Source organism: Enhydra lutris, unplaced genomic scaffold (assembly GCF_002288905.1).
Source record: "Enhydra lutris kenyoni isolate GAN:26980312 unplaced genomic scaffold, ASM228890v2 scaffoldscaffold14, whole genome shotgun sequence".
Lineage (NCBI taxonomy): Eukaryota > Metazoa > Chordata > Mammalia > Carnivora > Mustelidae > Enhydra > Enhydra lutris.
Window position 1 is genome coordinate 38,974,159 of NW_019154098.1, and position 25,679 is coordinate 38,999,837.

Consider the following 25,679-nt stretch of genomic DNA (forward strand, 5'->3'; position numbering starts at 1 on the left):
CCTTTAATTAGAGAATGGCATTCAAACCCAAGAGCTAGACTTGGTATGCTTATTGCCACTGTGGGGTACTATAAACCCTCTCAGTTGACAAAGCAAATGTGTTCATACTAACCTGTGTATGAACACATACCTATAAACTATATATCTATATGTATGTATGTGTATGTATCTGTATCTGTGTATCTCCATCTGTATCAATGTTAAGCTGAACATGAGTTTATACTGATATCTCTGACTCTAACACATCACCACATGGATCATTCTATGTGCCTCCTCTTGCTTGTTTATTACCTCCCACTGCAATGGTGAGAAATCTGGCTCCCATCACCTACTACTCCTTTGCTAAATATTTCAGTTCCTGTATACATGTATAGTAGTTTCAGAATTGTTAATCCATAGACCCATGGAAACAACTTTATCAACTAGAACAAAGTTCTTACGTACTGTTCCTTTTATTTTTAGTCTTACAGACTTGACTCATGTCCAGTGTTACTCAGATTAGTTAGTACCATTTCTGCCTACTTCCTTCAGTGCCATTCTTTTATACATTTGTAATACAATTAGATGTGTGTGTGAGAGAGAGAGAGAGTGAGCAAGCGAGCGAGAGAGACTCTGCATCCCATTCTGGGATCTCCTGACCTCTTAAGTGATTTTTAAAAATTCGTGTGCTTTAATAAAGTTCAGTCTTTACCATGTAAATTTCTATAGGTTTTGACAAATGTGTGGTGGTACGTATCTACTATTTTAGTGTCATACAGAATAGTTCCACCACCCTAAAAAATCCCTGTGCTTCACCTGTTCAACTCTTCCTCTACCCCTGAACCCTTTGTAGTCACTCATCTGTAAACTATCTGTAGTTTTGCCTTTTCCATAATGACATATAACCTTTTCAGACTGGTTTCTTTCACTTAACCAAATGCATATACAATTCATCCATGTCTTTTTGTTAGCTCATGTTTTCACGGAATAGTATTTCATTGTGCGGATGTACCACAGTTGGTTAACCATTCACCTGCTGAAGGACATCTTGGTTACTTCCAGTTTTAGGCAACTATGAATAAAGCTGCCGTATACATATACATGCTGACTTTTATGTGGATGTAAGTTTTCAGATTAGTTGGGTAAATACCTAGGACCATAATTGCTGAATTTTATGGTATGTTTAATTTTCTAGAACTTGTCAAACTGTCCATTGTATTCTCACCAACAATGAATGAGACTTCATGTTGCCTAGCGTGTTCACCAGCAATTCATAGGAGTTAGTGTTTTTGCACTTTAGCCATTCTAATAAGTGTTTAATGCTATCCCAGTGTTAATTTGCAATTCCTCATTATAGAGATGTTTGGCATTTTTATATGCTGATTTGCCAATTATATAGCTTCTTTGATAAAGTGTCTGTTCAGTAATTTCTCCTGTTTTAACATTTGTTTTATGTTGTTTGTTCTTACTGTTGATTTTTAAGAGTTCTTTGAATATTTTGGACACGAGTCTTGTATGATATATGCATTTTCCAAGTATTTTCTCCCAGCCTATGGCTTTTCTTTTTATTCTCTTAACAGTGTCTTTCACAGAGGAGAAGTTTTTAGTTAATATCCCCCATCAGTTTTTTTTCATGGATCTTGCTTTTTGTGTTTTATCTATAAACCCACCGCTAAATTCCAGGTCACATAGATTTTCTCATATGTTTTCTCCCAGAAGTTTTCTGGGTTTCATGTAATGTCAAGGGTCTGTGATCTATTTCGAGTTAATTTTTGTGAAAGCCATGAGGTCTGTGTCTTGGTTCTTTTTTTGGCCTGTGGTTGTCCAGTTGTTCCAGTACCTTTGTGTAAACGATTATCTTTTCTGTATTAAGTTGCCTTTTGTGTCTTTTCACAGATCAGTAGACTGTGTTTTTGTGGGTTTGTTTCAGGGCTGTATTCTGTTCCATTGATTTATCAGTGATACATGTGTCAATTTTTTGACAAAATTATACTTTCTTGATTATAGTAGTTTTATAGAAGTCTTAAAATTGAATATTGTGAGTCTTCCAACTTTATTTTTCTTCCTTAGTACTGTGTTGGCTGTTTTAGGTCTTTGCCTTTCCATATAAACCTTAGAATCATTTTGTCAACATTTACAAATTAGCTTGCTAGAATTTGTATTGGGATTTAATAGAATCTATACACCAAAGAAGAAATGACATCTTAGCAGTATTGAGTCTTTTAATCCACAAACATGGAGTGTCTCTCAACTTATTTAGAACTTTGATTTCTTTCATCATTACATACAGATTCTATACATATTTTGTTAGAGCTAAGTGGTTTAGGATAGGTTTTGTTGTTGTTGTTGTTGTTGTTTTTTCTATTAAAAATGTTTGGTTTTGTATCCCTGGAAAAAATCCCACTTGATTACTGCATATGATCCTTCTAATATAGTATTGAATTCAGTGTGATAATATTTAGTTGATGATTTTTGTATCTGTGTTCATCAGGGATAGTAGCCTATCATTTTCTTTTTTTGTGGCATCCTTGTTTGGTTTTGGTATCAAGGTAATGCTGGCCTTGTAGAATGTGTTTGGAAGAGTTCCCCCTCTTCTGTTTTTTAGGAGAGTTTGAGAAAGATTGGTATTAATTCTTTGAATGTTTTGTAGAATTTACCAGGGAAGCTCTCTGTTCCTGGAATTTTGTTTGTTGGTTTTTGATTATTGAATCAATCTCCTTTCCAGTAATTGATCTCTTTAGATTTTCTATTTTTTATTTTTCTGTTTCATCATGATACACATTTGGCAGGATGTATGTTTCTAGGAATTTATCCACTTCCTAGGTTATTCAGTTTGTTGTATAATTGTTCATAGTAGTTTCTTATGACCCTTTGTATGTCTGTGTTACTAGTTGTAACATCTCCTTTCATTTCTGGTTTATTTGAGTCCTTTCACTTTTTCTTAGGGAGTCTAACTACAGGGTTGTCAATTTTGTTTATCTTTTCGAAGAACCAGCTCTTAATTTCATTGATTTTCCTATTGTCTTTTTAGTCTCTGTTTCATTTATTTCTGCTCTAATCTTTGTTATTCCCTTCTACTAACTTTGGGCTTCTTTTGCTCTTTTTCTAGTTCCTTGAGGTGTAAAGTTAGGTTCTTTATTTGAGCCTTCTCTTGTTTCTTGAGGTAGATATTTATTCCTATGAATAGATATTTATTCCTATGAACTTCCCTCTCAGAATTGCTTTTGCTGTATCCCATAAATTTGGGTATGTTATTTTTCCATTTTTGTTTATCTTAGGTATTTTTTTAATTTCTCTCTTGATTTCTTTGTTGACCCATTAGTTATTCAGTAGCATGTGGTTTAATCTCCACATGCTTGTAAATTTTCTAGTTTTCTTTTTGTAAGTAATTTCTAGTTTCATACATTTGTGGCTCAATACCCACAGTCTATGTGATACACCACATTTACAAATGAAGGATAAAAATCATATGATCATCTCAGGGTACCTGGGTGGCTTAGTTGGTTAAGTGTCCAATTCTTGATTTTAGTTCAGATCATGATCTCAGGGTTGTGGGATCAAGCCCCTTGTCAGACTGAAATGCTAGGCATGGAACCTCACTTAGCAAGGTTCTCTTTCCCTCTCTCTCTACCCCTCCCCCCTCTAAAAATCATATGACCATCTCAATAGATGTAGAAAAAGCCTTTGAAATACATAGTTCAACATCCATTTATGATAAAAACTCTCAACAAAGCAGGTATAGAGGGAATGTACCTCAACATAATAAAAATAAAATATAAAAAATAAAATAATATATGACAGAACCACAATTAACATCATACTTAACTGCAAAAAGCTGGAAGCTTTTCCTCTAAGATCAGAAATAAGACAAAGATCCACTGTCACCACTTCTATTCAACACAGAATTGGCAGTCCTAAGCAGACATTTAGGCAAGAAAAAGAAACAAAAGGTATCCATATTGGAAAGGAAGAAGTAAAACTATCACTATTTGTAGATGACATGATATTATATAAAGAAAACCCTGAAGATTCTGTAAAAAAACTATTACAACTAATAAATAAATTCAGTAAATTTACAGGATACACTATTAGTATGCAAAAATCTGTTGCATTTCTTTACACTAATAATGAACTATGAGAAAGAGAAATTAATAAAACAATTCCATTTATAATTGCATCGTGGAATAAAACATCTATGAATAAATATAACCAACGAGGTGAAAGACCTGGATATTGAAAACTATTAAGACATTAATGAAAGAAATTGAAGAAGACACAAATAAATGGAAAGATATTCCATTCTTATGGATTGGAAGAATCTGTATTGTAAATGTCCATACTACCCAAAGTAATCTACAGTTTCAGTGAGATCCCTATCAAAATTCCATGGCATTTTTCATAGAAATTTTTTTAAAAAGCCTAAAATTTGTATGTTACTACAAAAGACCCTGAATAGCCAAAATAATCTTGAGAAAGAAAAAAGCCAGAGGCACCACACTCACTGATTTTAAACTATATTACAAAGCTATAGTGATCAAAACCATATCGTATTAGCATAAAAACAGACGCATAGATCAATGGAACAGAGTAGAGATCCCAGAAATAAGCCCATCCTTAAATAGTCAATTAATTTACAGCAAAGGAGTTAAGAATATACAATCTAGAAAGGACAGTTTCTTCAATAAACGGTGTTAGGAAAACTGGACTGCTACATACCAAAGAATGAAACAGGAAGGGGCACCTGGTTGCATGAGTTGAGCATCTGACTCTTGATCTCATCTTGGGTCTTGATCTCAGAGTTGTGTGTTCAAGCCCTGTGTTGGGCTTCATGGCCAGTGTGGAGCCTACTTTAAAAAAAAAAAAAAAAAAAAATGAAACAGGATTCATTATCTTACATCATACACAAAAACTAACTCAAAATGGATTCAAAGCTTGAACATAAGATGTGAAATCATAAAACTCCTAGAAGAAAAGATAGCTCCTTGACATTGGTTTTGGCAGTGGTTTTTGGAATCTGATACCAAAAGCAAAGGCAACAAAAGCAAAAATAAATGAACGGGACTATATTGAGCTAAAAAGCTTATGCACAGGAAAGGAGACCATCAACAAAATAAAAGGACAGCCTACTGAATGGGAGAAAATATTTATAAGTCATATATTTGATAAATGGCAAATAACCAAAATATAGAGAGAACTCACACTACTTAATACCAAAAACCAAACCATCCAATTAAAAAATGGGCAGAAGATCTGAATAGACTTTATTTAAAAGAAGACATACAGGTCTTCTTTTGGCCAACAGGTACATGAAAGATGCTTCATATCATTAATCAGTAGGAGAATGCAGGAGGAGTTAAGATGGTAGGTAGTGGGTGGCTGGGTGGCTCAGTTGGTTAAGCGATTACTGTCAGCTCAGTTCATGATCCTGGAGTTCCAGGATCAAGTCCCGCATCGGTCTCCCCATTCATGGGGGAGTCTGCTTCTCCCTCTGACCCTCCCCCCTCTCATGCTTTTTCTCTCTCAAATAAATAAATAAAATCTTAAAAAAAAAAAAAAGATGGTGGAATAGTAGGGGGACCTGTTGCTTGCTTTGTCTCTTGAACACAGCTAGATCAACATCAAATCATTTTGAACAACTAGGAATTCCATCTGAGGATAAGAAAACAATCTGCAAAATTGGAGGAAGAGAATATGACAAATGCAAGGTTCAAAGCTATGAACGGAGGGAGAGAAAAGCCAAGGTGTTATGAAGGGGAGAGAGCCCTTTCCATGGAGTGAAGTCAGGGAGAAAGGGAGAGAGCAGGAGAGAGAGTGGCATGTATGGTTTGCACAATATGCTGCAGTGAGGGGATCCCCTGGGTTATACTGAGAGAGATTGCTCCCCTTCTTGGAGTACATTTGGAAGAGGGTATTTTGCCTCTCCAAGAACAAAGGGACCTTCAGGAGCCATGGAGCAGCCGTTCAGCAGTAGGGGACAGAGGCGCACACAGAGAGCAGATAACCTGGTCACAGCTTTTCACTGTGTGTCACAAGACTCCCACCACCGTGCACACCATGCAGCTGCTTTTCTGGGACAGAATGGTGCCCGGTGTGCCGGGGGGCTCTTTTCTAGGGGAGGGGAATGGGTCTGTGCTTTGGTGGGCCCTTTAAGATTTAGAGTTTTGAATCCCAGCCCCCAGCCAGAAATAAAATAGAACTGTGGTGCCGCATGCCACCGACAGGTTGAGGGCATCTATCTGACAAAAGCCTGGGACACAGGAGAGAGATTGTTCACTTTTCTGTGAGGGCTTCCTAAATAGTGGTGGCCATGAGTTCCTCTCCCCAGAGACCAGAAGGGGGGTCCACCCTCCCCCCCAGCATAGTTAGACTTTGGAGTGGAAACAGTAGCAGTGGAGGCTGGAGTCATGTGCTCCCCCTCCCCCAGGCCTGGCATCTTTGCAAGATCAGACCTGCTCTTGACTGTGAGCCAGTCCAGTGGACCTCTCCCTCAGAACAACACAGGTGCCCTGCCCCCCACCTTGTCCCCCTGTGTGCCAGGTCTCCTGATCATAGAGTGCTCCAAAGGGTCAGCTTCAGTTCTGGTGGAAATAGGACCAGACTTTCTTTTGTTCTTTTTTTCTTTTCTATTTATTGCTTACAAGAGACTCATTTTAGATCCAAAGATACCTCCAGATTGAAAGTGAGGGGTTGTCTCTCATGCTAATGGACATCAAAAGAAAGCCAGAATACTGATATCAGACAAACTAGGTTTTAAACCAAAGACTATAATAAGAGATGAAGAAGGGCACTATATCATAAGAAAGGGGTCTATCCAACAAGATCTAACAGTTATAAATTTTTATGCCTCCAGCGTGGGAGCAACCAAATTTATTAGTCAATTAATAACAAACTTAAACTCATTGATAACAATACAACAATAGTAGGGAAATTTAACACCCCACTCACAACAATGGACAGATGATCTAAGTAGAAGATCAACAAGAAAACAAGAGCTTTGAATGACACACTGGACCAGATGGATTTAACAGACATAGAGTATTTCATCCTAAAACAGCAAAATATACGTTCTTCGTGAGTGCACATGGAACATTCTGCAGAATAGACCACATACTGGATCACCACTCGGGCCCGAACCAGTACAAAAATATTGAGGTCATACCATGCATATTTTCAGACCACAACACTATGAAACTTGAAGTCAAGAAAAAGAAAAAATTTGGAAAGACCACAAATACATGAAGGTTAAAGAACATCCTAGTAGAGAATGAATGGCTTCACCAGGAAATTAAAGAAGAAATAAAAAAAATACATGGAAACAAATGAAATTGAAAACATGACAATCTAAAACCTTTGGGACACAGCAAAGATGGTCCTAAGAGGGAAGTATATAGCAATACGGGCCTTCCCTAAGAAGCAAAAAAAGTCTCAAATACGTATTCCAAACTTACACCTAAAGGAGCTGGGAAAAGGACAGCAAATAAACCCTAAAACCAGAGAAGAAGGGAAATAATTAAGATTAGAGCAGAAATAAATGAGACACAAATAAAAAAATCAATGAAACTAGGCTCTGGTTCTTTGAAAGAATTAACAAAATTGCCCTACCCAGACTTATCAAAAAGAAAAGAGAAGGGACCCAAATAAATATAATCACAAAGAGGAAAGATCACAACCAACACAGCAGAAATGCACACAATTATAACAGAATATTATGAGCAATGATATGCCAACAAATTGGGCAATCTGGAAGAAATGGACAAATTCCTAGAACTATAAACCACCAAAACTGAAACAGAAAGTAAAAGAAAATTTGAACAGTTCCATAATCAGCAAAGAAATTGAATCAGTAATCAAGAATCTCCCAGCAGATAGGGGAATGCAAATCAAAACCACAATATATCACCTCACACCTGTTAGGATGGCTGTTATCAAGACAAGAAATAACACGTGCTAACAAAGATGTGGAGGAAAGGGAACACTTGTGCACTCTTAGTGGGAATTTAAATTGGTGCAACCACTATAGAAAACAGCATGGATGTTTCTCAAAGAATTAAAAATAGAGCTATCATATGATCCAGCAATTGTATTTACCCAAAGAAAACAAAAACAGTAGTTCAAAAAGATAATGTGCATTCTCCCATACTCATTACAGTATTACTTATAATAGTCAAGATAAGGAAGTAGCCTAAGTGTCCCATCAATGGTTGAATGGATAAATAAATAGTGTTATTATATATATAATGGATTATTATTACTCATCCATAAAAAAGTGAAATCATGCCATTTGTGACAGCATGGATGGACCTTACGCTAAGCAAAATGTCAGAGGAAGACAAACACCATGTGATCACTCTTATATGTGGAATCTAGTAAATAAAAACAAAACCAGAAAGATCGAGTTCATAGACACAGAGGACAGATGAGTTGCTGCAAGAGGCAGGGGTGGGGGATGAGGGAGTGAGGGAAATGGATGAACTTTTTTTTTTTTTTTTAGTTTAAATAAATTGCAAAAATTTAAAAAAAAAAAAAGCAGGAAAGAAACCAACTATCTTTAGGTCCACTGAATACCCAAAGTCTACCATTGTTCCATTTGAATATAGCAAGATACAAACTACCTTAACAAAATTATGACACTACAGACTCCATCAGTTGGCCTAAATTCCAAGTTGCTTCATTCAGAAAACTAAGGATTTTGAGTTGGCATTTAAGATAAAAAATTTTTAAATTCCAAATTCCAATTTTTTTATTGCTGGAATATATAGGAAGCAGATAATTTTGTATTTTGTCCTTGCATCCTGTGACCTTGTTGTACTTCCTTATTAGTTCCAGGAGTTTTTTGTAGATTTTTTGAAATTTTCTGCATAGTCATGTCATCTAGAAATAAAGGTAGTTTTATTTCTTTCTCTCCAATCTTTATAACTTTTGTATCTTTTTTTTGTCTTACTGCACTAACTAGACTTCAGTATTCTTCTAACTTTGATGTTTTGCATCCTCACTAGGTTTCTCTTTCTCCCTCTTTCAGAGGATATATCTTTTTTTCCTTCATAAAAACTCATCTAGAAGAAAACTAAGACATGATAATTTGCCTACAGGAAGATTGCAGTCTGACGGTGAGACTCCAAGGGAGTTGATGACTGATCACAGTGTGCTATGCCAAGCACTGTGATAGAGAGATGTGTAATGGACAGAAATTGTTTTATTGCTGCCTGATTTTCTTTCTACCTCCCTTGAAAGGTGTCTTCTCTACTTGCCTTTTCTTTTCTGTCAATCACATTATCTCTTTCTTCTAGGCCCTTTTTCTTCAACCTAAACATGTAGCTATATTTTGACCTTTAAAAAAAAGGGGGGGATTCAACAAATTATTCATGAACAAACTTTATGATAGAATAGTCAGAGTCTTAGTTTCTTCACTTAACCACATTTTCTCTCTACCCCGGAAATATTCCGCCAGCAGTCCTCTCTCCAAGGCCAGTTTCTAGGTAAGATGGGGTCGCTTTAGCACTTGTTTAATTTGAGGTGCCCTGGCTCATCCAAATCATTTTGGGTAGCAGACTGTTGGATATAGAGGCTTGACCCCTAAGGGAGAGCACGGGCAATTAGGAGTCAGCAGGCTTTTTGTAGTTGGTAGTGAAACCAGAAGCAAAAATAGGATTGCTCAAGAAGTGTTTAAAGGAAATTTTAAGTTGCTTCTTCTTTCTAGACTTCTTACTTCACCCTCATTTGTCTGATGAACTCTTTATCCTTCAGGAGTCGTGTTGGACATTGATTCCTCTGAGAAGGGGGAACCTTTCCCAATGCTTCTCTAAGCTTCAGATAAGCAAGTGCTCTATTGTGGTCCCTATATGGTATCCTCTGTTTACTTCTATGAGAATATTTACCTGACTTGTCTGCTCTCTGCTTCTTTTCACTAAACTGCACATTTCTCAAGGACAAAGACTATTTTATTTTAGCACACTGCCTGCACACAGTATTATTATATATTTAATTTTTGAATCACCAGCTATATATATAATATATACTTTTCTTTGTAATAAAACCTTTATAATGGCTCCTACCTGACTTTTACTCCTTATTATGTGGCATAGTGCCACGTGATTATCACCAGCACAGGATGTATTCACATTTAAAATGAAGAAGGTACATAACGGTACTGAATATTTTCCTTCAGCAGTTCTTTTTTTTTTTTTTTTAAGATTTTATTTATTTATTTGAGAGAGAGATCACATGTAGGCAGAGGGCAGAGAGGCAGGCAGAGAGAGAGGGTGGGGGAAGCAGGCTCCCCGCTGAGCAGAGAGCCCAATGCGGGCCTCGATTCTAGGACCCTGAGACCATGACCTGAGCCAAAGGCAGAGGCTTAACCCACTGAGCAACCCAGGCACCCCCTTCAGCAGTTCTTAAACCAAATGTGATAAATACTTGGTTGGGGGTGTAGAGGAGGATTTCTTGGGGGTTTGTTGGCTTCCCTGACACTCCTCTCCTCCAGAGTTTCATTTGTATCAGTAATGTAAATTACACATTAAAATTAATCTTATGTTAGTGTGCTTCAGGTAGTCTTCTGATTTAATGCTTCAGAGGGTGATTTCTCAAAACCATTTCATAATATGTTATCATTTCTAAGCTTATACAGTGATATTTCTTCTGTTAAGTGTGTATTTAAGTTTTTATTTGCTATTAAACAGTATCATAATGGAACAGGAAAAAGTAAAGAAAGGATGAGGAAAAGAAAAATTTCTTTTCAAAGACAGAGTAGCCGTTATATTTATTCTACAAACATAAGGTATTCAATCATAAATATTTTAATATAAATCAATTTAGAATGCAGTGATAAATATGAATGTTTGATATTTCCTGTTGTATGTTTCTGTCAGTTTTGTGGAATCAACAACTGTTCATTGGCCTTCTGCTATTATATGGAAATTATTGGGGAGATTACTGAATGTAGGCAACCTGTCCTTTAAGAAACAAATACTGTTTACTTAAAAATATAACTTACAACATGGCTGTGGTTATGATATTTTGAAATATATCAACTTAAAATAATTAGCCGCTTGTCTCTTTCTGAAAAGTATTGATAGTATGTTAGTAAATAGAATAACCTGTTTTATGAACCTGTATTATCTGTGTAAATCTCCAATTAATGGAATTTGTTCCAGTGTTTTGTCTTTGGTGCCCTCTTGTGGATTTTTTATAAACTGCTTGTGACAACAATTTTTAAAGGTGTTATTTTTTTATTTTAAAATATTTGATTTTATAATCTTATATTTTGTCAATCTTTTGACATGCTTTTGGCTGGAGGAGAAAAAAGAAAAATCATGGTTAAGGTTGCTTTTACTTTTTAATTTACTCTATTGTATGTCACTATTGTGCACAGGGGATGTAAGATAATCTTTTGTTTGGAAACTTTTAATATAATGCCAAGAACTTGTGCAGTCTTGCTTCATGGAGCCTCTGAAGTCCTGCCCACACGCCTTCTCACCATTTAGGCTTGTACTGATGAACAAGTCTTTTATGACTTTTGGAGATCTTGAATGCTTTGATGTAACTTTAAAACATGCCTGTGAACATGCAGAAAGTTAGGATCCATGAAGGCAGAAGTTTCTGTTTGTTAAAGACAGGTATGTCAAAGACAGCGGCTGTATAAGCTCTTACACTGCTCTCGCAGTGAAATAGAAGGACCACCTACTTACAGCAGTGGGAAGAAAGTTCACTCTTTGTACAGATTTTCAGATACTGTAAATCTTAGTAGCTATGAATTGGTAAATACCAATTTATTACTTTTTTTTCAGCCTGGCAGACACTGAAGCAGTGCTTAAGGGCAGCTGTTTGAAGGAGAGTATTTTTGATGTCTTCCCAGTAGTTCTTAGCTCTGCTGGGTTGAATGTGGTCCTAATGAGACCAGAGCTAACCAGCTGATTCTGCTATGGGCCATTTCATTGGTAACAGAAACAGTAGACGCTGCAGGGATAATTGATAAAGAAGTGGTGGGGTAAGCTCTCCCCTCTGTTGAATTTGAAGTTAATGCTGTGTGGTTCCCATCAGCACTTTGACCTTGCTGTAGCAGAGAGCTATTTTTAGTGCATTTGTACATCAGGCTTTTCCTTGCTGTGAGACATACAAGCAAATGATCAGTGGTACCCTTTGATTTTGCTTTTACTAATTCAAGTAATAACTCAAATTTATTTATTTATTTATTTATTTATTTATTTTTTCCTTCAAAGATTTTATTTATTTATTTGACAGAGATCACAAGTAGGCAGAGAGGCAGACAGAGAGAGAGGTGGAAGCAGGCTCCCTGCAGAGCACAGAGCCTGATGTGGGGCCCGATCCCAGGACACCGGGACCATGACCTGAGCCGAAGGCAGAGGCTTTAACCCACTGAGCCACCCAGGTGCCCTTCAAATTTATTTATTGACACAGGTTAGCATGTTAGCATAACCAACAGCCCCAAATTTAGTTATGCCCAGGGAGATAAGTGAAAGAAAGATTCCTGCCACAGTTTTCTCCCAGTTTTATGTCCATTCCCCTGAACTCACACCATACATGCCTTGTTGATTTCTTATTTGACCCTTTACCAGAAATTGATTGTAAGATTTCAGTACTTTAATCATGTGATGAAGTAGCAAATTCTCTTAAGTCATGTTTTAGTTACAAATAGCTGGCATTATCTGTTTTCTCGGCTGTCTTCATCTATTCAGATTAGAACCTATCACACTTTTCTCTTTAGAGTCAGTTTCATCTCTTTATGTTCAGAGTATTGGAATTATTTTGATATTTGACTGTCCAGAAAGATTCCTTACTATATTGATCTTCTTTCATGATTTCTTTCAGATTTGACTTGTGGTTTGTTTCTATAGACCTTTTCAGTCAAATATGGATTTCAGTAATAACCTTCTGATTCCAAGCTCTTTCTCCATTCTTCTCCAAGTCATCCTTTAGTTTCCAAGGTTCTTGTCACTTCTCTGCAAGCAACTCAAGCAGGTTCTTAGTGTTTAGAGCACTCTGTAAACTATAGATCATTTTTTAATGTAGTCAGACTGACTTAATGCTTTCCCTTCTAGCCAGAATGTTTCTATGTTTGTGCTTGTTTTTTTTTTTCAGTCCAGAATGCCACAGTATACTCCTAATTTTTATCCTAGAAATTTTTGTCTTAGAAAGATGCAACTTTCTAAGGTGACTAAGTTAATTTTGAGAAGGGAGTCTTAATTCTGTTGTTTGCTGTTCCTACCCATTCTCTGTAGCTTGTCTATTCATTGTTTATCTTTTGAATTGTGAGCTCAGCTCTAGCTCAGTTTTATTTCTGAGAATGATATGTGAGTTCTGGGTTGAAGATTGAGTTTGAGTCCCTACATTGGGTGGATTTTTATTTGTTTCTATCAGGCACCCCAGGTACTTCCATAGTAGGACTGCATTAGGCTAATTTCCCAGCATGGGGTTCCCCAGACCTTGTAGGTCATGTTCAAAAGGACTGAAACTGTGTCTCAAGCTTCTAAAAAGAAGCAACCCCCACTTCCTGTCTTTACCTGAAGCCCAAGTGACAGAGACAAGTTTGCATGTCTTACCTTCTTTGCATGTGAGTACATTTCTTTTCTTGTTCATCCTTTCACTGAAGATGTAGACCTTCAAGATCCCCAACTTTATGCAGGGGTTTCAGTTCCACTTTGGAGAGAACCCAAGGACTTGTCGCTTGTCCCCCTTTATCCATTAAAATCCCCATCACCACCCCACCCCCATCATCTTATACCCCTAAAGCAGCCCTTAAGTTCAAATTTAGCTTATTCTCACTGTTTTCCAGCTCTTTTGGGGGCCCATGTGGATTTCCTTTAATATCTTGAAAGCTCACTTATGCATTTAGACTACGTTTGTTACATTGTTTGCTGTTTCATTGTCATCCCTGATTAGTACCTGTAACAGGCTTGAAAGATATCCAGACCACTATAGTATTGCAACTTTTTGTATAATTGGTTCACTTATATATTTTACATATTCATTTTTTTTCCTTACAAAATAGTTTTGGAAAAATAAATAAAAACAAATTTTTTATGTTGTAACAGAATACGTACTCAATGGAATTGTCTAGTTGAATCAACACCATTAAGATCACTGCTGTATGCTGTTAATGTGCTGTTGCATATTGTACTAGTAATAGAGACGTATTTAATATTTCAAGAAGAGAAATAATTAGAATATTTCCCATTAGAAGGACACCTATGTAAGAAATATTTAATATTTAAGAAATGGTTTATCTCATTGTTACATTATAGCAAATGCTTTCTAAAGTATTTGTGTGCATATCTTTAAAATCAAAGAGTAGCTGAATATTTAGAAAATCCTTTAAAGTAGTAAATAGTACATGTGTGAAGTTAGCTAATGCAAAGTCTGATTATTTCTCAGACTGTTATAGCATAAATCTGTCTTAGCAATGGAGTAGGATTTCCTAATAATGTTTTCAAATATTTGTATTCCATGTGGATTTTATGATTCATAACCTGGATTATCATCAGTACTCTGTTTTGCATTCCTGGCACATGATGACCACTGATTGAAATGCTATTGTATTCCTTACTGGAATTGGCTCCTTTCTACAGTGGAGAAGCATCTGTTCTGCAGACCTTTTTCTATAAAGTATCAACATGTTTTTCTTCTGCTTTTCTTTTGTGAGGAATAATGGAGTATCTATAAATGAAGTATAACTGGAAAAACATATTAAATAACTGTTTTATTGTAAAAATGCTAGAAGTACCAAATGAAATTTTAGTAATAATCTGAAATATCAAGAACAATTTCAGAGTTCATGATTTTTTTAAAGTAAAAAGTGTTGCTGAAAAGTTTTTACCACCATCACCAAGTTATTAGTGTTCAAGCCTTCAAATGTCATATAAACTAGTTCTTATTCCATTTGTACTTTATTAATTACTGTTTGGGTACCACCTTTCATGAGTGAGTTGAGTCCTCTGTTTTTTGCATTGCTATTTTTTTACTGCCAATTTGTAAATTAGATTAGCATCCTTTAGCAAAGTGACTATGTAAGTGAAATTAATATGCTGTAAAAGCAGTCCCTTCCAAACTTGGTTCAATGTTTTTATAATTTTATAGATTGCCTGAGCCAGTTGTATGAATCCGGAGGTCCAACCCTCATTATCCCCTTGTAGATTCAACTCTAATATGGCATATAGGAAGACTAAAAGTATTATTTCATTCCAACCAAATGGAATGTTTCTTGTTAAGTTTAATTGTCACAGCACTGAATCTTACAAGGATAAGAGACAAATGACTCACGCATATAAAAATAGTTTAGTGTTTTGGGAATTAAACTGGTTGCAACCATGATAAAATATGAAACTAGCAGTCAATTTTTTAATAGAAATGTTTTCTATTCAGTTCTATTCTATTCAGCTTTTTTAAAATAGAAAATCAACTTTTCCCCTTCCTCCTCAGTGGTGTCTACTGGAAAGAATAAATTCCAGGTTGGTTTTTTTGTTTGTTTTTCAACTTTTGGACCAAGTACGGATCCGTTTATATATGTGTATGTCACTTTTTTTCTCTTAGCAAAATGAAACATGCTCCAGCTAACCTGTAATATAAATTCAGCCAGACTTGAGAAATGCTGTAAATAATTTTAAAGCCTTATAAAATTGGAAATTAGATCTTGGGCTTTAGAATCAGAGTGACCTAGTTAGAATCCTTATTTCCTTACTTATTTGTTGTATCACCTTAGACAAATTATTAAACTCATTTGAACTTCAGGTTCATCATTTGCACACTTAGAGTTAATAATATTTCACAAGATTAATAAAAGGATTAAATGGGAATATCCTACAAAAAGTCCTTAGCATAGTGCTTCTAACTCACTGGTAACTGTTTTTATGATTATTAGAAAAATGATCAACTAATAATTCTAGTTAATAGCATTATTGTCCCTCTCAAAGTTTCTTCAATAGCCATGCTGTATTTTAAAACAATACATTAGTTTAAATAAAATTCTATTCTAGAACCTAATACAACATTGTCCTTTAGTTCTGTGTTTTGGCACTACCTCATCATAAGAGCTTTAACATTAGTTTAATAGCTTATGTAATAAGAACAGTCTTTGTACTGGATACCAGGAATATAACAGTTAAGATTTGGTAATTGTCCTTGTAGATTTTGGAATCTAATGGGAGCTTTGGACAAGTCAAGTGTATAGACAATGACATATTGTGTAGTGAGCATATGAATGGCATAAGCATATGACAGTACAGAATAGGACACCTAATTCAGTCTCAGGGTAGCTGAGCCGAGTAGGGATGGCTGAGTGTAGTTCTGTTAAAGAAAGAAGCTGTCAGATAAAGCACTCACCCAAATTCATGTATATGTGTGACTTATAATAGTATGTATCCTTTAAGACCTAATTTAAGGGCAGCTTCCTCTCTGAGGCTTTCTTCATTTGTTATAGGCAGAGTTGAGGCTCTATTCTTGGTTCTCCCATTGTACTTTGCCAGTACTTTTTTTATAGTACTTAACAAATTGCCTAGGAATTTATTGTTCACATGTCAGTCAGTTTCTGTTAGACACCAGACTCCTTAACAAACCAAAGTGGAACAAAACTGTTTCTTATTTATCTTTGTATCTGCAAGGCCTGTCCGCTCCTTGATATATTACAAATTTACAATAAATGCTTATCGAATGAATTAATAAGTAAAACTATAAATGGATCCATTCATTAAATACATTTTTAATAAGTACGTGTTACGTGCCAGGTGTCTGAGGCATTGGAGATTGATCAGTGAAGAAAGCCTCTGCCTCCATCAAACCATTCTAGTGGTAGAGAAGGCCAGGTATAGGCTATGAAGAATACAGAATGATAGAAGATTGTTGGAGACTTCGATTTTAACTTGGTCAGAACAAGGCTCACTAAGGTGGTGACATTTAAGTGGAGACTTGAGATAAGAAAAGGATAAAGCTGTCTTGTGGAAGAGCATTCCAGGTTGAGAGATCAGCCAGTTTCAAGGCTTGTGGAGGAACATGCTTAGAATGCTCAGGAAACAGCCACGGGGAGGCCAGCAATGCTGGGACTTGGTGAGTGAGAAGGAATGTGATAGGAGATAGGTTTGGCAGATATTACTGAGCCAGATCACATTTGGCTGAGAGAGATTTTGGATTTTATGCTAAGTGCGATAGGAAGCCAAATGCAGGGTTTTGAGTAGGAGAATAACATGATGTGATTGATTTATCTTTTGAAAGAATCAATCTGCCTATTGTTTGGGAGACTGAAGTGGGCAAGAGTGGAAACCGTGAAAACTGTCAGAGACTGTTTTTTAAATAGTTTTTAATAGTTTATATTTTTAAATTATATATATAGTTTACATATATAGCTTATATTTTTTAACACTTTTAATAGCTGTTTTGAGTAGTATAAATAAGAGAAGATGGCGGGTTTCACCAGGATGGCCCAAATAATTTGTATAAGACCCTTTGGGAATAGGAGATGGTGATATAAGCTGTTAAAATTGTAAGCCTGTACCTCTAGCTCAAGCTTTCAAGGAGATGAGAATTTAAATGTAAGTAAGGTTCATGCATTTAGTGGAGTAATGGACTAAGAAATATAAGAACTAGGTCCGTACTTCTGGCTCTGCTTTTAAACCGGTATGTGTCCTTGGGGAAGTTGTCTTCCTTTCTATGAGCCTCATTTTTTTCAAATATAAAATGAGGTGTTAAATATTATAGGTTCATGATTTTATAGTTCTGTAAAAAAGTAAAAATATAATGAATGTTTACTGTACAGAATACCAAATGAAAAACTTGTGTAGATTCAGAGGTACTATAAGGCATTCTTATTTATAAGATACTTGTATTTATAAAAGATTTTACAAAACAGTTATTCACAGTATGAGATCATAAATTTAAATGCAGGAGTGTGTGATGCAGATTATAAATTCCATAGAAGTTTGGAAAAGGGGATAATTAATAAAGACTGAAGTAGCCAGGAAGGTAACAGATGCTTGATGGGGGAACTGTCCCATTTAGTGAAAATGGTTAGAGAGGAAAGAGCATACTGGATAGAGAAGAAGACATAAACAAAGAAGAGGTCTTAATGACATGGCGTGACATGGGTTTATAGCAGCTGGAGATTCAGTTAAGGTCAGCCTGACTAAATTGGAGGATATGTGAACAATAGGAAAATAAGATTAGCCAGAAAACATAAAGTAATGTAGAAGACATTAAAATCTAGGCAGAAATGTTTAGCTTTTAATGCAGGGAAGAACTGTGGCCATTAGAGATTTCAGTAGGATATTATGATAACAGTAATATTCAAGAGAGCTTGGTATGGTACACGGACTTTGAAGAAAGTGTGAAACAACTTTGTTCCTGGTAACATGTAGGCATTTTGCATGTCTTTTCTCATTGATCATCATAACTCCAGTGAAAGAAATTAAAATCTAGAGAGTTTAAATAGCCTGCCTAAAGGTCTCATGTCTATTAAGTGATTTGAGCCAGGACTTGAAACTCGTATCTATCTGATTCTAGAAGGTCAGGGTGGAGAGACTGTTCAGTCAGGGAGCTTTTCCTGTATTCACCCAAGTATGAGGTAAACAGGAATTTACTCAGTAGCAGTAGGAATGAAAAAGAAGGGGTAGAGCTGGGAGAGAGATTTCTGAAGAAGAACTTGCTCACTGATTGAATGTGGGACATCAAAGAGAGAATAAACCTCAGAAGACCTGTTGGATTTTTACTCTCGGGTAGCTAACGAAGATTTCTGTGCTTTATAATAAGTAGCTGTTGGGGATTGTGGCAGACAGGAGAGACTAAAGAGGTGGATGGAATGATATCTGATTTGGAAATGTCGAGTTTTAAACATCATTAAGCATTTAAGTAGCAAGTAAAGTCAAGAAGATTTCAGGATTTGGGAGTCTTCAACATATTAGATAGTTGAAGCGTAAGAATGAAGAAGTCTCCTAAAAGAGACTCATGAAAGAAGCACAAAAGACTGAGAGGTCCTGCTGACTTCATCATGCAGGTTTAGGAAGAGGAAGGGCTATCTAACAGCTGAGAACAACAGGGATGCTCCTGTTCTCTGTATTTGTATTTGACCTCTGTCAGAATTAGGTTTTGCTTGTTTGCTTCCACTTAAAGTGGAATAGATGTAAATGAATTTCACTGCAGGATCAAGTTTTTCCAAATAATGGAATGTTTGGTCTCTCAAACAGAATTTGTTAGTTTATTTTTATGGCCCTATTTCAGTTTATCTTTGGTTAACATTCTAAAGAGCAATTTTTTGTTTGTACTTCTATTACTGATTTGATCCTTCTGTGAATTTACATTAAAGAACTAATGGCTAAGATGTGATAACAAAAGCAATAGAAGGCAACTTCAGTTACACAAGCAACAAAAGAAAGTAGATAAATTCAACTTCATCAAAATTAAAAACTTTTGTGCATCAAAGGAATCATCAAGAGAGTGAAAAGACAACCTGCAAATGTGGACAAATATTTGCAAAGCACTTGAATAGACATTTCTTCAAAGAAGATACACGAATGGTCAGGAAGCACATGAAAAGGTGCTTAGCGTCACTGCTTGTTAGGAGTGTGCAAATCAAGCCACAGCAAGATACCACATATCCACTAGGTTGGCTGCTATCAAAAAAACAAAACAGAAAAGAATAAGTGTCAGTGAAGAAGTGCAGAAAATGGAGCTCTGAGCACTGTTGGTGGGAGCATAAAATGGTGTAGCAACTGTGGAAAACACCTTGGTGGTTTCTTAAATTAAAAAAAGAATTATCATATGGTACAGAATTATACTCCTTAGCATAGACCCAAAAGAATTGAGAATAGGGACTCAAATAGATAACTTGTATAACTGTTCATAACAGCATTATTCATAATAACTAAAAGGTGTAAACAACCTAGTGTTCATCATCAAATGAGTAGGTATACAAATGTGGTAAATATGTGTGTATACACACATATGTACATATATATTCCATTACACACACATATGTATATATTCCATTGCATATATATGTATATATGTATGTAATGGGATATAATTCAGTATATGTGTGTGTGTGTGTGTGTGTGTGTGTGTATGTAATAGAATATTATTCAGTCTTAAAAAGGAATGAAATTCTGACACATGCTACAACATGGATGAATTTTGAAGACATTATGCTAAGGGAAATAAGCCAGACACAAAGACCCATATATTACTTGATTCTCCTAATGTGAGGTACCTACAATAGACAAATTCATCATATCAGAAAGCAGAAAAGAGGTTACCAAAGATTGGGAGAAGGGAAGAATGAAGAGTTATTTTTTAATGGGCACAGAGTTTCTGTTTGGGATAATGAACAAGTTCTGGAAGTGGATGTTGGTGATGACTGCATTAATACTGTAAATGTACTTAATGCCACAGAAGTATACATTGACAAATTATTAAAATTTGGTAAATTTTTTGTTATATATTTATCATAATTTTAACAAAAAAGCCAATGGCATTTGTATAAGCTTATGTAAATGTTATAGCTGTTAGAATAGTGCCAACATATTCCGTCTTTAATGTGTTCTCTTGTATTTGTCTTGTCACCATATTATATGTTCTGCATTTGTTGATAATTTACTTTTCCTAATCTTTATTTTTTTTTAATTTAAATTCTAGTAATATATAGTGTATTATTAGTTTCAGAGGTAAATGTCAGTGATTCATCAGTCTTATATAAGACCCAGTGTTCAGAGCATCATGTACCTTCCTTCATGTCCTTCACCCAGTTATTCCCCTGCCTTCCAGCAAGCCTCAGTTTGTTTCCTATGGTTAAGAGTCTCTTATGGTTTGTCTTCCTCTCTGGTTTCATCTTGTTTTATTTTTCCCTCCCTTCCCCTATGATCCTCTGTTTTGTTTTCTTAAATTCCACATATGCGTGAAATCATATGGTAGTTGTCTTTCTCTGATTGACTTATTTCACTTAGCATAATACCCTTTAGTGCCATCTGTGTCATTGCACATGGCAAGATTTCATTTTTGATGGCTGAGTAGTATTCCATCATATATATATATATATATATATATATATATACTGAACATATGTATATATCTGTGTGTGTGTGTATATATTATATATATATATATATATATATATATATATATATATACAAACACATATACACATACCACTTCTTCCTTATCCATTCATCTGTCAATGGACATCTGGGCTCTTTCCATAGTTTGACTATTGGACATATTTGACTAGTGGACATTGGTGCTGCAAACATTGGGGTGCTTGAGCTGCAAACATTTCTGTGCTTGAGCTTTAATTATTTAAAATAATGATTTAATTATTTAAAACTTTAGATTATTTTGGATAACTTTGGCTCTTACAGTAACATTTGTGTGTGTGTCTTTATATTAAAATTAGTAGTTGTAATAGCATTTTTTCGTTATTAAAAGTAAAATGTTTTTATTATTAAATTATAAAATATTTCTATAAAATTAAGACAGGGATGGGCAAAATAGGTGAAAGCGAGTGGGAGCTACAGGTTTTCAGTTGTGGAATAAAAAAGTCATGGAGATGAAAGGTGTAGCACAGAGAATATAGCCAATGGTATTGTAATAATATTGTGTGGTGACAGATGGTAGCTACACTTACGGTAAGCATAGTATAACATAGAGAGATGTTGGATCACTATGTTGTACACTTGAAACTAGTGTAACATTGTGTGTCAGCTCTACTTCAATTAAAAAAGTATAGTATGCTTGTCATGTTGTTAAGAATGAAGAAGTCTAGCTGTCTTAGAAAGGACTTCCTTCATTGCAGTATTTCTGCTTGCAGGATGAAGATGAGCTGGATTCCCACACCATGGTGAAGACTAGCTCAGAGAGTGTGGGCACGATGAAGGCCACAAGCACGATGAGTGAAGGCGCCCAGACCATGATCGAACATAATAGCACGATGTTAGAATCTGACTTGGGGACCATGGTTATAAACAGTGAAGATGAAGAAGAACAGGATGGAACTATGAAAAGTATGTGGATTTTTCCCGTTGAATATTAATTTTCTATTTTAAAAGCACACTTCTATCAAAACCAGGCTAGTTCTGTCTTACTTTTTATAGCCAGTTGTGGAAAATTTTGTTTCTGGGCATTATTTAACAGTAAAAAAAGTATGGCATAAATAAAATTAAAAAAAAAAATTTTAGTATAGCAGAAAGCAGCACATCTTAATTGAGCGTTATGGAACTTTTTTCTGTTAAAAGATGCTAACCCATAATTTAATTTGTAAACTATTTTAGAGATAAAAAGATAGCATTCCTAACATTTACTTTTCCAATAAAAAAGTGAACATAAAATTCTGTTCCAGTAAATACAACATAATATTATTTCATGTTGTCTAAATTATCAGTTAAGCCGCAGATGACATGGAGTGCAAGCCTAAGAGAAGAAATAAGGGCTTGGTTGGGGAAGGAAGAAACACTAGGAGGAAGGATCAAGAGACAGGGATACTCCTGGAGAAAAATCAGTTCAGTGCATACTTATTACCGTTTGTCAGGTGTGAGGCACTGTGCCAGGCATGCTGCGGGTGCTAAAATGACGATTAAGACTTTTTCTCTGATCTCTTGTTTACAGAGCGATGAAGACAGAGATACTTTCACAGACTAGCATTTCTTTTTGTGTATATATAGATTTTTAAAGATTGCAGTTAACAAGGCAGGACCTTGTGATTTCACAGTTATAGGCCAAAGCAGATTAAGTACCTTTTGATACCCACTGACCTTCCTCTTCTCCCTATTACCCTAGTCACGTGTGGTCAGTGTCAAAGTCTAAGCACTAGGCTGTTTTCCACTACACAGAACTGCTTCTAAATGGCACAAAAGCAGTAATACATGACTTCTTGCATTATAGAGCCTAGAAAGTTATAAATATTCAGGGATTTGTTTCTATTATAAAATGAAAACAGGAAGCAGTTTCCTCTGTGACATTTTTGTTTTCTTTTTGCTACTCCCCCCAAGGGGCTGCTTAGGAGGTCTTACCTCATGGCTTTAAGCCATTCGTTCACTGCTCTTACTTTCTTCCCATTTCCTAGTACATACAGTGCATTATGGTTGTATACTTTGAAAGGGAGAGTCATGAAGCACAAAATGCAAGCAGATTGCCATGTAGTTATTCTTGGGTGGGAACTGGGAAAGGGATATGAATTTATTTTTAATCTCCCACAACTGGTGAGTCTTCTGAGCCTTTGCTATGGAAAGCAGCCTGAAACATGTATTCCTAGCAAGGCTTCTGACTACAGTAGGCATTCTGCATCCAGAACTTGCTTACCCAGCTGTATTGGATGGTCTTGGAGCCTCCAAAGCCAGCCAGTGTTAGGGTACAAGTTATGTGCCCTGTAGATCAAGAAGACCCTATGATAAGATACTTTACAACATATTACCCATTAGCATGGAGTATCACTTTTCTGCAGCTGATAAAATTCTTGTACTCAAACTCTGTAATTCTTAGCAGACTGGTTAGATGGCCATTGAGTGCTTTGTTGTATCTTCTAGAGAGCTACTGATCTCCCTACAAAACTACATAAACAACTTTTTCTGTGCAGTCACATAGATGAACATCAACATATAATCACTGGTTATTAAAAACAAGTTTTTATACATTCAAATTCATGTCGGATTATATTTCAAGGATGAAATATGTGATGATGATTTATCAGACATCATACTTGAAAATTACAGTGCAGATTTCCACGTATTTTTTTGTAGTGAGTTTTAGCTTTGACAGCCACAGAAATCATTCAATATATGTTATAATTTTATGCCCTAAATATATTTTTTGGTCACAGAGATTTTACTGAAAGCTCATTGTTAAGCTGAGCAGATAGTGGCTTATATACTTGAATTTGTTTATGTTCTTTAGCAAATTTTAAATCCCATGAACCAACTTTCCATGTATTTTAAGTATCTGTAATTTAGACATCATTTTGTAATGTGTTCCCCAAAATCTAATCAAGTGATATTAGTGTAACCTACAGGATTATTCATACTGTAATATAGCAATAGTAAGGAAAATAAAGAAGTTATTGAGGCAGAACTTACTTTCCCTGAAACTACATAATTAGTTGCAGGTTTTTTTTCATGATCTTAATCTTCTTTAAAACTTCTTATATTAGTTGATATGAATTCTCAGGTTATGTCACACAAAAGCCCCATTTGCGAATTTGTCTTTAGCATTTTTGGCCCCCCCAAAATTATAGCAACATATTATTTTTAATTTTCTAAAATATACAGTGTTATATTGTGCGCTAAAGATCCTGATTTCCATAACCTTTTCCATTGGAGTCTCAAATGAATTATCATATTCTTGTCAGTTTAAATTATGTTTGCATACTCTTTATACCTTTATTCATGAATCTCAAAATTATGGACCTGTTTCCCTTAACTCTGAGAATTGTGGTGATATGACTATAGGAAGCAAAGTTAGTAAAATATCTTTTGAAGGGAAGTAGAGAAAAGTGACCAAAAAATGTTCAAAATTTGATCTGTTTTTTAAAAAGGTGGGCCTAAGAGGATGTCCCCAGAAGAGCTCTCCAAACCTGTTTTCAGCATTGACAGCCTTCCTCTCATCCTTCCCCTCCCACTGTTCCCCCTCACATCCTCCTCAGAGCCCAGGGGATGTCCAGGCTTCTGCATGGCAACCCAGGTCTTTCACACTCTGACAGCAGAGTTCAGATGGGTCTCTCCATCCTTATATATTGTCCTTTTATCCAGTTGAATTATGAATATTTGGTAGTAGGTATAAGCAGGTTAATTGTCATTAAGGAAATCAACATTTGGGACTTCCCATTCTGAAGGTGTAGATGAGGAAGATCAAGAATTCATATTTATGAGATAATAGAGATTCTTTCTTTGGGAGTGGCTCTAGGAGAGTGGTTGTTTCAGTGAAGAGAAGACTAGGGTCTTTTACCTTGTTCAGTTTAGATCTACACAGTTCTGTTTTGTGTGGTGGAACTTTCCGGTCTTACAGAGGCGGGGCTGGATTGGTGGGTCTGGTTACCTGGAGGGGAAACTATCTCTGTTGGTATCTAAGGAAAAGCCATACTCTCCAGTCAGGTTAGGGATTGTTTCATGGCTTTAGCCACTCCCTCATTCATAGCCTTAACTTCTCTGCCCTATTCCCTTTCTCTTTTTCCCTCCTGGCAAATCTCTTTTTCCCTCCTGGCAAAATGTGACTGTGGGTCAGTCTGTTTGTCCATCTTCCATGCATCTTCACTATGGCTGCTGAGTGCTGATGGAGACGATCTCAGATCCGTACAGATGAGGATCACCGCTTGGGCCCTCAAAACTTTCCTATAGGCCTGTATTTCTTGCCCTCAGCTCTTTCTCCTACAAAGTGGCTATTTTAGACCTTCATAAAATTTCTTCCTGCCACTTCTCCTCTCAGTTTCAATAGATGACCTTGCTTTCTGCTTCACAGAAAAAAAAAAAAAATTAAACATTATTCTGTGAGAATGTAGAGAAGCTATATAGGTGTTTGGTATAAGATGGAAAAAATAAGTCATCCTTGACTCCTCTTTCTTCCTCACCCCTCACTGAATGAACACCACTTCATGAGTTCCACCTCCTGAATATCTGTCTTCTTCCTACCATCTCCGCTTGCCTTTCTCTAGTGTAGATCCTCATTGTCTCTCACATGAAAGGTTTCCTAATTGATCCCCTGCCTCTATTGTTGGTCCCTACACTCCT

At 35.9% G+C, this 25,679-nt stretch overlaps 1 protein-coding gene across 2 annotated transcripts in view; it reads left to right on the forward strand.

Moving 5' to 3' along the window:
* LOC111146471 (serine/threonine kinase 3) overlaps positions 1 to 25,679 on the forward strand; it is a 269,794-nt gene that overhangs the window by 169,105 nt on the left and 75,010 nt on the right. For both annotated transcript variants that reach the window (XM_022502025.1, XM_022502026.1), the window contains exon 9: positions 21,776 to 21,968. In XM_022502025.1, coding sequence (XP_022357733.1) covers positions 21,776 to 21,968 — 193 coding nt within the window. The remainder of the gene's footprint in view (positions 1 to 21,775; positions 21,969 to 25,679) is intronic.